The sequence below is a fragment of the Phaethon aethereus genome (assembly GCF_964289735.1).
Source record: "Phaethon aethereus genome assembly, chromosome: Z".
NCBI classification, from domain to species: domain Eukaryota; kingdom Metazoa; phylum Chordata; class Aves; order Phaethontiformes; family Phaethontidae; genus Phaethon; species Phaethon aethereus.
The window spans coordinates 40,175,822-40,188,366 of record NC_138577.1 but is presented as its reverse complement, the minus strand read 5'-3'; the positions used below and the strand labels follow the sequence as shown (position 1 = coordinate 40,188,366).

At 40.0% G+C, this 12,545-nt stretch overlaps 1 protein-coding gene across 1 annotated transcript in view; it reads left to right on the top strand.

Moving 5' to 3' along the window:
* PIP5K1B (phosphatidylinositol-4-phosphate 5-kinase type 1 beta) overlaps nucleotides 1-12,545 on the top strand; it is a gene marked incomplete at both ends in the record, with an annotated part of 63,010 nt that overhangs the window by 40,942 nt on the left and 9,523 nt on the right. The window contains 5 exons of the mRNA XM_082013086.1: nucleotides 745-828; nucleotides 930-978; nucleotides 1,516-1,600; nucleotides 7,100-7,255; nucleotides 8,012-8,156. Coding sequence (XP_081869212.1) covers nucleotides 745-828; nucleotides 930-978; nucleotides 1,516-1,600; nucleotides 7,100-7,255; nucleotides 8,012-8,156 — 519 coding nt within the window. The remainder of the gene's footprint in view (nucleotides 1-744; nucleotides 829-929; nucleotides 979-1,515; nucleotides 1,601-7,099; nucleotides 7,256-8,011; nucleotides 8,157-12,545) is intronic.

Below are 12,545 nucleotides of genomic sequence, written 5' to 3'. Positions count from 1 at the left end.
AGGTATTTCTCGTGTTGCATCTTCAATCTCTTTTTCTTCTGGTTTGGTAGTGGATCCATCAATGTCAACAGAAGCTGACAAACTGAAAATTGGATTTCGGATTCTGGTTCTAAAAACAATGGAGCCTTTTTTCTAGGTGGTGGAGCAGGAAGAGAGGTTCTTAGGATGAGCATCTTGTTCTTTAAGGTCACGGTCAAGTAAATACTCTGAACCAAGTGGAGATACAGGCAGTCAGCCTTCTCAACTTGATACTGTTACTTTTTCTGTCACTAATCTGTCTGTAAAGAAATTTTGGAAAAGCAGGTACTTAATTTTTAGTGAAAAACTTACAAAAGAACATTTTCAGACTTGGAGTAATATGCAGGGTCTCTACAATTTTGTTTTATGTGATCAATAAAGTGACAAAATTCTCCTTTAGCTAGGCAAAATTATTTATTTTCCTTAGTAATAACCTGATGTATACTTTTTTCCAATTTTCAGATTTCCAATTCTAACTAAAAGTTATCCTAAAACACACTTTGTTTATAATGGATATTTACCACTGGATCCCAGATACTTTAGGTTTGCTATTTAAAATCAGTTGTATGTTAAGTTACCTACATTTGACTGACTTTGCACTGTGGCATCTAGCTTTAATGTTGTTCAGATTTCTTTGGGTTTGCACATGGGTACCATTCACCCGAAAACCGATGATCAGAGCTGTCTTATAAGATAATCTAACTACTTTTTTGTTGTTTCTCTCAGAATGGGAGGTATTCCAGCTAAGAGCCATAAAGGAGAAAAGCTGCTTCTATTTATGGGTATTATTGATATTCTTCAGTCTTATAGGTCAGTTGAATTTCAAGTTTTTATTGAATAAGCTATTCTGAAATGCCTTATAAATGTGGAAAATTTAAAAGCAGTTCTGATTTTGGTTTTTTTATGCTTAGGTTAATGAAGAAGCTTGAACATTCTTGGAAAGCTCTTGTTTATGATGGGGTAAGTAGATCTTTTTTCTTTATGTTTTTTTCAACTGCTGACATTTTACCTAATGGAACTTTGACTTATGTTGACCAGGAAAGAGCTAGCTCTGGTGTATTTGTAGTCTGCCATCACCACGTGGTTTGGACTGTTGCTGAAATCTTTTAGGTCCATTTCCCAGTATATGCTCCAATGTGATTTGTTGATCTTTCAAAAAACAACTAAAATGATGAGCTTGTCCTTATAACTTACACAAGACGATGGCCGCTTAGCAGGATGTTGATGAATCTTGAACTGAAAAATGTACATAATGTGAAAAATAGCATTTCAAGTGCTAGGAAGATTTTGCAGAAGATGGCTGTATAATTCATAACTTACAACTTAAAGTGCTTGAAGAATTAACCTTCAAAAAGGAAAAACTTGTTAGGATTCACTTGTATTGAGTATACCTGAAATGTATGATATAGTTTACCTGAGGTGTCCAGCTTCTTTCTTGACAATTTACTTGTAATTTACATATGGAAAATGTGACTAAGAATTTTTTCAATCTTGTAGGACACTGTTTCAGTTCACCGACCAAGTTTTTATGCAGACAGATTTTTAAAGTTTATGAGTACAAGAGTTTTCAAGAAAGTTCAAGGTAAGAAAGTTGCCACTTTTACTCATTTAGAAATTTTTGTAATTATTACTTTACAGTGCTTCTGTCTTGCAACAAAAGAATCCTTTCTTCAGCATCACGTAGCACTGACATTGCCAGAAGTTGAGTTTCTTCACTGGAGCTAATGGGATTGTACTCCAATAGCAAAATTACAGAGAATTATTTGCTAGGTATTTTTTGACACATCAGGGGCATCTGAACGTAAAACAGGTTCCCTTATATTAGCACTAATATAAAGATAAATGTCATGATCTAATAATGTGTCTAGTCCTGCATCATAGGAATACCCCCATTAATTTTAATTTATTTAATTTGCAAAAGTAAAGATTGTTTACATGCCACCTCCAGCATGTTTGAAAAGATAGGCATTCTGCCCTTTGATACAGATTTCTTCTGTGCTTTATCAAGGAAAAAAATCGGAAGTTGGATATTAATGAAGTCTTTTGTCTTTGTCACTATCAGTTTTCCCCTCCGTTTCTCCTTCCGTAATCTTTCAATTCATTCTCAACGGTAAGATACATATCACTGTTAGCTGCTTTACAGCATGTGGTGGGTTGACCTTGGCTAGATGCCAGGTGCCCACCAAGCTGCTTTATCACTCCTCCTCCTAAACTGGACAGGGGGATTAAAATATAGCAAAAGGCTCATGCGTCGCCATGAGGACAGGGAGATCACTCACAAATTGCCAATCACAGGCAAAACAGACTCGACCTGGAGAAATTAATTTAATTTATTGCCAATCAAAATCAGAGTAGGGTAATGAGAAATAAAACCAAATCCAGCCCTGCCCCCTCCCCTTCTTCCCAGGCTCAACTTCACTCCCAAATTCTCTACCGTCTCCCTGCAAGCGGAGCAGGGACACAGGGAATGAGGGTTGTGCTCATGCTCTTCCCCTGCTCCAACACGGGATCCATCCCATGGGAGACAGTCCTCCATGAACTTCTCCAATGTGGGTTCTTTCCACACGCTGCAGTTGTTCATGAACTGGTCCAGCCTGGGTCCCTTCCACAGGGTGCAGTCCTTCAGGAACAGACTGCTCCAGCATGGGTCCCCCATGGGGTCACAAGTCCTGCCAGCAAACCTGCTCCAGCCTCGGCTCCTCTCCCCATGGGACTACAGGTCCTGCCAGGAGCCTGCTCCAGCGTGGGCTTCCCACGGGGTCACAGCCTCCTTCAGGCATCCACCTGCTCCAGCATGGGGTCCTCCCCAGGCTGCAGGTGGGTATCTGCTCCAGCATGGAGCTCCATGGGCTGCAGAGGGACAGCCTGTGTCACCACAGTTTTCACCCCAGGCTGCAGGGGAATCTCTGCTCTGATGCCTGGAGCCCCTCCTGCCCCTCATTCTCCACTGACCTTGGTATCTGCAGGGCTGTTTCCCTCACACATTCTCATTCCTCCCTTCTGGCTGTTGTTGTGCAGCAGTTTTTCCCCCTTATTAAATACATTATCCCAATGGCGCTACCACCATCACTGATGGCCTCAGCCTTGGCCAACAGCAGGTCCATCTTCGAGCCATCTGGCATTGGCTCCATGGGACATAAGGGAAGCTTCTAACAACTTCTTGGAGAAGCCATCCCTGCAACCCGTCTCCCCTTCCTACCCCTCCTCCTGCTACCAAAACCTTGCCACATAGACCAAATACACAGGGGAAGTGAAAAAGCCAAGAGAAACCCACCATCACTACAGAGGGACATCACTACCAAGCTGTCCAAAGGCTTAAGTCTTGCAGCAAAAATTTGACTATTGAGTGTCACTTTTGTCAAATAAAATGAATTGATTTATATAACTTAAACTAGATCCTGAAACTGTAGATTCTCTTAAGGCGTTGGGGATGGAGGATAGATTGATCCTATGTAGGTGAGTTCTTCCTGTATGTTGTATTTTAACCCCGGTGGGCCGCAATTGGCTGGGATAGAGTTAATTTTCTTCATAGTACCTTTATGGTGCTGTGTCTTGGATTTGTGATGAAAACAGTGTTGCTAGCACACCAAGGTTTCAGTTATTGCTGAGCAGTGCTTATACAGTGACAAGGCCTTCTCACACTGCCTTGCCAGCAAGGAAGTTAAATTGCAGAAAAAATACTGGAGAAATAGCTATCACATTTTGCTTCTTGATACCAAACTGAAAAGAACAAATCAGTGTTGCCTTAGTCCTATGGAGTGAGCAGTATAGATATTTTATCATAATTTGGGTACAGCTATGAAGCAAAACAACAGAACTGGCAAGTATTAAGGAACACATTTATTTTCAGACTTGCTGCATTTAGCCTGACATTGAAAATTAACAGGGAAAAATTATCTATCATTCAAAAATGCACATCTTGAACGTACATTCATATGTTGATATCTACCATGAATTACAGTTTTTCCAGATGTGATAAGTATATTCTCGTTGCACAATCAAAAAAAAATTAGTTTAGAGCCTCATCTTCTTACAGGCTTCTCCCATCAAAAGTTCAGATCAGGTTTTATTTTCACTAAAATTTCTACCACTGGAAGTCAATATTTTTTCAGCCTGTACTGGCCTTTGTAACTCTGCATTTTGTCTAATGATAATACCACTTTTCTGAAGACCAGTAACCAGCTTTTTTTGGAAAGAATCAAATTATTTGGAATGAGCCTGTGGAACTTTGACCCTGTCCACAAAAAATAATATTAGAGACATGGCAGATTAGAACTACGTATGTGATTAGGTCTAAAAGAGTAAGAAAGAAGAAGGAAAACTGATAATTGAGAGCAACAAGAAATCAGAAGTGTAGGTGAGAAGTACTTTGTGAAATTGCTAACTAAGAAGAAAAAAGAATAGGGTAAACTGATGAAAGAAGAAAGTTGAGAGTAGCTGAACAAACAAACAAAAAAAAAGAGATATTTTAAGTAGTGTGAAGGAGTCTTTAGAAGAAAAGAGAATTTGAATTAATGCTAGTGATTCCCTATATGCATGGTATGTTGTGACAGCTATTCAAGAAAATAAGACTTTTGGAAAGTCTTACAAATATTAATGAATCGATGGGTAATTCCTCTGTGAGGTGGTCATGCTACTGAAAGGAAATTAGGTCTGAAGCACTACCAAGTGCAGAGAAGGATGGGCATGACTGCTGAGATGCATTTGGTGTATGTGTACAGTGAGGAAGGCTGTAGGGAAGACCTGATAAATATACCATCAGGGCAAAGATGAGTGCTTGGGGTTCACTGTGGCCCAGGCTGCTCTTTGGGGAAAAGCTGTTCTGAGCAATGAGGCTTTTTTTCAACAATGATGGCAAGTGGTATAAAACCTTATAGGTCACACAGATCAGCTGGTTTCAATAGTATGCATCCATACTAACTTACTGCTTTACAGACAAATTATTATTTAAATCTGTGAAGGTGCTGCAATTGCACATTCCTCCCCCCCGCCCCGATTAAGAGAAGGGATGTTTCTGCTTAGCCTCTAGGAAAGTGTTTTGTGAGTTTCAAGGCTTCTTATGAAGCAGAGTTCTTGACAAATAAATATAAATTGGCTGGCTAGAATGATGTGGTTTATAGAGGAACTTACATTCTAAAATGGATCCTAGTTAGCAGTTTGATAATCCTGTATTAGGTTTGGAGTTGAATGTCAAAATGTGGAATGGACACTTGGCTCAAATACTAACAAAAAGAGTATTGAGCATATGTCATTGTATCAAACGGGTAGAACTTGTTTTGTAAATACCTCTTTGACCAGTGTTATGCTGGTCTCTTTAACACTGTAATCAGTTATATGGAGTGGGAAACAAGTCTATGTGGATAGAGATAGAACAAAATACAAATGAACGATTAGAACTAAATGAGCTTTAAATGAAAAAAGAATGACTACAAGTACTAGCACAAATTAACAATTTAAGGTGTTAAATATTAAATCCCTCAGAAAAGGATGATTAATATAAAAATAAAAGAATGTGATCTAATATGACAAAATATGAAGGAAAATGCAGCTGAAAGGAGAAAGGAACCTTCTGAGACCCAGATCTCTTAAACCCTAGAATAATTTTGCCAGAGGACTGGTGGGAGGTCTGTTGTCTGAGACACATTACTCAAAGGAACTCCTCTGCACTGATCCAGAGTAAGGAGCAGACAACTCTGTACTTCTGTCTGTTGGACAAAATAAATCTCTCATGCAGCCATATATGTTTCCTGAACATTGGAGTCCTTTTTTCTGTACTTTCTAATTCTGACTGCTACATTTATGTCAGCACAAGACACAACTCGTTCTGTATTTGGAAACTACAATGTACAATTAAGGACATCATGCCTAGTTTTCTCTCTAATCTTCATCTGTCTGTCTTATTTTTCCAGACTATTAACCTGTCTTAATATCCCACTCTTATTGATCCGCTTTGCATACAAGGCTATTAATCTACTTTTGTATGGATTAAATGTTCAAAGGCATTATCATTCTTTCATAAAATAAAGAATTGGGAGTGTTTCTGCCTTCAGGAACATTGTTTCTAAACTTTGAGTTAGACAGTTTAAACTTTTAAGCCCTGTTCTGAATGTGTGCTTTTTCCCCTACTGCACAGAACAAGCCTTCATAAATAACAATAAAAACATAACAAGCAGATTCAGCCTTGGGAAGAGGCTAGCTCAGCAGCTATCTACTATATTATTTAGCAACATACTGGAGCTATGCATCTGATTCTCTTCTTTAGTCTTTAGCCAAGTGGCTTTGATGCTTTTAATTTGAATTTTGTTGTGGAGCACAATACGAGCTATTGCAATGCAGCTGAAGTAACCTTGCAGCCAGTGCATGGGGGTCAGCAACTGGCAACTGAAAAACAGTAGCTGAACTAGCTGTCATCCTTCTGGAGAAGAACTACAAATGGGTGTCATGGTTCAGTAGTAGTGGCAATGGTAAGATCCTAGAGTTTCACCCAAAATTCCATTGTAACTAGGCAGGCCCTGCTAAGAATTATAAAGGGGATGCTCATACCTGAGTGTACAAGCCATCAACATTTTGGAAGTGTTTATTTTACCCAAAGAAGGTGTTTGACATGTCACTGAAGTGGAAATTCTGCAGTAGCATATACATCATTATATAGCAGTAGTTCACAGCTCAAGGAAATGATCATAAAGTCTCAGAATACCCCAAATATCTTTTCAGTTTTCCTGTCTTCTGTTTTTTTCTGTATCATTCTGTCTCTGATTACATGGCTTGGTACTCCATAGGAGATTTGTAACTTAGTGATGTCAAAGATGGTTAACTGACTTGATTTTTTTTTTTTTTTTGTCCTATGAGTACTAAGAAACCCCAGAAAAAGACAAAAATACTTGACTCATGGATGAAATAACAATGCCTTTTGCTCTAGCTTTGATATAATGTTTGATAAGTGGGTTTGTATCTGGATGTGTTCTTTGTCTGTATTCAGAAACTCTACCTTTATAGATGGCTTGCTTTTTTATACGTTATTAAAGATATGCAGTGAGGTAAGATGACATTATTCAACACCTATGTTCATTTGGTAATGCAGCTTTGAAGTCTTCACCTTCAAAGAAACGGTGCAATTCCATCACAGCCTTAAAGGCAACATCACAAGAAGTAGTGTGTGCGGCTAGCGAGGAGTGGAAGGATGAAAAACATAGCATTCTCGCTGAAGGACAAAGTTATGCCAGCCTTGATGAAGAAGGTAATGTCTTTAAATCAACAGCCTAAACAATGCTTTTAAAGGAATTTAGTATAAGCTCTAGAAGCCCTATAACTAGAAATCTTCCAATCCAGCTGATCTTTCAAAACTTCAGAGTCAGATTATTCTCATGGAGCGAGTTGTTAGTCATATTTGGCAGAATGGACCTTCAGGATCAAGAGGAAATTAGAATCAGTGTTATACTATGATGATAATCTTCTGGATTTCAGGGGATCCTAAAAAAAATTATGCAGCCCAGATAGAGGATCGAGGCCAGAGCCAGTGCTATTCTTTTCACTGACTTCTAAACAAACATGTCACGTGAAGTGTTTTTTGAAGCTCAGTTCATTATTCCAGAGTCTTTTTGAAGAGATACAGTCCCTTTCGGAGCTCATCTGCAGCCAGGCTCAAAGGAGAACCAGCTGTCTAAGCCCATCTAAAAACTGGGCCCTGGTAGTGTGAGGCTAGTCCCAGAACTTCAAAGAATTCATCAGATATTCATACTGATATTGTTTAATATTTGACCTTGGGTTTGCTCTGTATTCTGCTGAATATACTGGTTAGCAGCTGAAACTCGCCCTGTAATGCAAAAGAATGTGGGTATGGGCACATGAATATTACAATCTAATCAATTCAAACATATTAAGAAGCTTCAAAGAAGCTGTTGAGAGCACTATGTGACTCCATACACTTGCACAAAGATTCTTGGATTTGATTTGAAATGGAATTTGTTAATGTTCTTTATTTTTGTGTATGCAGTACTAGGTTCACACCACCGGCCAGATCTAGTGCCGAGCACTCCATCTCTGTTTGAAGCGGTTTCCTTGGCAACTACAATTTCTTCTTCTTCCTGGAACGTAAATGAGCATTATCATCATGATCAATCTATGCTCTCTTCTAGCAGGTAAAGACTGTATATGTGGTAGAGAATTCCCCACCATTTTGCTAAAAGCCTGACAATGTGTGCAATGGAGGAGGCTCTACGAAAGAAAAAGCATAAGGGCAGGTGTCTCTGTAGCTCAGTCTTGAACCTCTCCAGTAAAGGAGGGGTGCCATAAGTCCATAGGGTTTGTTATGTATTTCTTTGTTATTATATGTATTATGATTGGGGTCACAAAACAGAAAACATCAACAAAGCAAAAATGTTGTAGTAAAATTTGAATTTTTTGTCATGTTCCCAAAGGAAACAGGGCATTGAAAACTTGCTTAGGCCTTAGTCTGTGCCATAAGTCCAACCATTTTAGTTGTGGTGAACAGCGTTAAATCTGGCTGGCGGCCGGTCACAAGCGGTGTTCCCCAGGGCTCAGTTCTGGGGCCGGTCTTGTTCAATATCCTTATAGATGATCTGGATGAGGGAATCGAGTGCTCCCTCAGTAAGTTTGCAGATGACACCAAGTTGGGTGGGAGTGTTGATCTGCTGGAGGGTAGGAGGGCTCTGCAGAGGGATCTGGACAGGCTGGATCAACGGGCCGAGGTCAACCATATGAGGTTTAATAAGGCCAAGTGCCGGGTCCTGCACTTCGGCCACAACAACCCCATGCAACGCTACAGGCTTGGGGAGGAGTGGCTGGAGAGCTGCCTGGCGGAAAGGGACCTGGGGGTGCTGGTTGACAGCCGGCTGAATATGAGCCGGCAGTGTGCCCAGGTGGCCAAGAAGGCCAACAGCGTCCTGTCCTGTATCAGAAATAGCGTGGCCAGCAGGAGTAGGGAAGTGATCGTGACCCTTACTCAGCACTGGTGAGGCCGCACCTCGAATCCTGTGTTCAGTTTTGGGCCCCTTACTACAAGAAGGATGCTGAGGTGCTGGAGCATGTCCAGAGAAGGGCAACAAAGCTCGTGAGGGGTCTGGACCACAAGTCTTGTGAGGAGCAGCTGAGGGAACTGGGGTTGTTTAGTCTGCAGAAGAGGAGGCTGAGGGGAGACCTTATCGCTTTCTACAACTACCTGAAAGGGGTGAGGTGGGTGTTGGTCTCTTCTCCCAACTAACTGGTGGTAGGACGAGAGGAAATGGCCTCAAGTTGTGCCAGGGGAGGTTTAGATTAGATATTAGGAAAAATTTCTTCACTGAGAGGGTGGTCAGGCATTGGAACAGGCTGCCCAGGGAGGTGGTGGAGTCGCCATCTCTGGAAGTGTTCAAAAAACGTGTGGATGTGGCACTTCAAGAGATGGTTTAGGGGACATGGTGGCGCTGGATTAATGGTTGGACTTGATGATCTTGAAGGTCCTTTCCAACCTAGTGATTCTGTGATAAACCAAACTACATTTAAGATCAGGGTAGGAAATACCTGTTGTAACTTGGCTGTAGCCTAAAACAGCTGCACAAAACTGTGACGTGCTAGGAAAAGGGACCTACCTTCAAGCTGATATTTATTCTGAATGTGCAGTGTTGAATGGTCTGTTTTAAGTTTTTTCAAAATGACCATTTTCTGAAATTAATTTCTGTGAAACTTCGTCCATGGGTGTGATTAGAGCTTGCCTAATTTTAACCCAGGAAGGATAAAACCAGGAAGGCCTCAAGAAAAGTTGTGCAGATGCTTGTGAGCTATCTTGAATGTGATTTGAGTTGTGTTTGAATATACTTTAGCCATGACTTTCCAACACCACACTTACACAACTAAGGCTTGCTGAGAGATCATCTATGTATGTGCCTGTAGCCTATCTTGTACACTTGAAATGTGCTGTGTTTTTTTGTCTTGCCTGCTTGTGGATCTCTTTGCCATGTGTCGTACTACAGACCAGCCATTTTGTTGTTTTTTTCAAGAAGAGTAGCCACTGTGAACTCAAGTATCTTGAATTTTATTTGGAATAATTTGGAATCCTGGACTACACAGTGTCTATATAAATTTGATAAGCTTACTCGTGTGCTGAGGTGTAGTTCTTTAAACTTTGTCCAAAAAGATGAAGTTATTTTAAAAGCAATCTTGAGGCAGTAGGATTTAACCTCCTATTAAAATCTAACCAACTGCATTTTCATAAGAAGTAAAAAGATTTGCAGAGTTACTTGACCAAAGTGATATTTGCACCTGCCAGTTTCATTAAGTTAATCTCACTGATGTGGCATCTTCCATAGGTCTGATGTTTTGCTATAAAAATTTGGAATGAGGTATGGTTTGGAATGTAACAAAGATGAAGTTCTAATTACAGAACCATCACAAGTTGTCCCAAAATGCATCTACAGAACCTTTAGGAAATAAAATTACCAATGAATACACATTAGTAGAAATAGAGGTCCTTCAATTCAACTTCTGTCAGTCTGTCCAGTTTGTGACAAAGCTTCAATAGGAACTTCAAACTTCAAAGGACTTCAATAATCCCTGGTCTTTTACAAAGTTTTAGCTTTGCTAGAAATACAGGTTATCGAGTACTGGCATTTTTTATTTGCTTTAAGCATCAAATAAAACCACAGAACTACTTTGTATTAGCATCAGTCAGCAAAGAACTGCAGGGTTGTCTGGATAAAGAGTTCAGATTTAAAACATTTCAAATGCTCTTTACTCTCCGTAAATTAATTGTAGACAAAAGCTGTAAGTCTATGATATTTTCCTGTATGTGTGGCTCTCTCCATGTCCTGGGTCAAAAAAAAAGACCTTGCCCCTAGCCAAGAGATCTGCCACAGAGGCTGACCAACTAACATCTGTGCTGGTCTAGCTGTATCCTTTTCAGCTAGGGCTCCACGGTAATTTTTTCTCCTGACCAAGGACTGGTTCATGTCAATCTCAGTACAATTCACAAGGATTAGCTTTGCTGTAATAGCTAGTGGCTTTCTTTTAGGATTTAAGACAGCTGCTATGCATGCTCAGTATTAAACTTATTTCCCGAAGATGATTCTGGACACTTGCAGTTTTGTACCCACCTCTGGTTTCTGCCTCAATGCAGGGAGGTCTTTCCTTCTTCATAGCACTAAATAATATATCCAGCTGAAGTTTTTTTTTTATAGTTTTATGGTACGTTGGAGGAACTTCAGTCCTCCCATGATAAAGCTGACAGGGAAACAAAACTACCAAAAAACCCATGCTACAATGATGCATTGAGTCATATATGGTTTAGATTTGTCCCACTGGAGTTCTGCTTTGGAGTATTAGAGAATGTTGTGATGCAGGACTCATTACTTTGTCATTTATCTCTGATAAGCAGAAATCCTGGAGCAGCCTTTGAAACAAACCCTGAATGAATGATTTGTTTACAGATGTGACCCTCCTTTTACTCATTAAATATGTAATTGACTATGACACTCTGCTTCAAGTTATTTAATAGAATTACAGTTTGGCATCTTCTTCATTGGGCTTTTTCCTTCTCCTTCAAAGTGTCCTGGCACAAAGTAGAGAGTATATGAATTTCCTTTTAATCAGTTAGAAATCTCTGGGCTAGTGCAATACAGTGAGATAATCCTGTGTACATAGTCATAAAACAGTATCTGTACAGCTCCTTGACTCCTAATAACACTAACGAGCAGTATGTGCCCATACCAGTGAGAAGACAGATGCCATTACTTGCCTCATTAAAAAGAGAGCAGTAATACTCTTGGATACCTTGAAGCATTATTTCTAACTTTGGTTTTTTTGGAATTACCATCTGTTTCTATCAACCATCAATGTAGTTGTTCTCCAAGGAGAGGGAAATGGCATTTCATATGAGAAAGGAGCTCAGCACCATCTCTCCTTGAGGCTGCTCAACACTTACGGTAGGAAGTGAGGAGTTGCTGCCAATGTGGTTCAGCAGGCAGAGGTGACCTGCTGAGCCAGAGCCAGGTCCTGAGGCTGTATCATGTGAGGAGGGTTTATGTGGACCTGGCTTGGTACAGATAAGAACTAGCATAACTAATTGGTAGATAATGCAGAGGAGCATTGAGGGATTTCTGGTTAAAGCAAAAAAGAGAGACTGCGCAGCAGGCATAAAGATACAGCTTATTAGAAATGGCTAATTATTTTTCACCAAGTTATTCCTCAGTCCTTGAAGAGTTAGAGGAAACTTGAGGTGTAACCCAGGCAGTGTGAAGAGGAACTGGTAAAAGTAGTGAATGAAGGAGTAGTGGAGAGGGGAAAATGACTGTATTTTTCAGCACAAAATGGACTTTATCTAAAAAAGGAAAGTAAACAGGAAAAAATGGACGAACACGACATATGTTGTTCAGTAAATGTAGGCTTTCTTGTTTGTCAAAAGACAGCTGGTTTCTGTTCTACGAAGCTGTTTCTCAGTCAAGTGGTTCTGTCATAAGCAATGTCAAGTGTTCATTTAGTAAGAGAACAGAATTGACAATTTATTGCTTCTGCTAAAATTTTCAAAGATTTTCCAC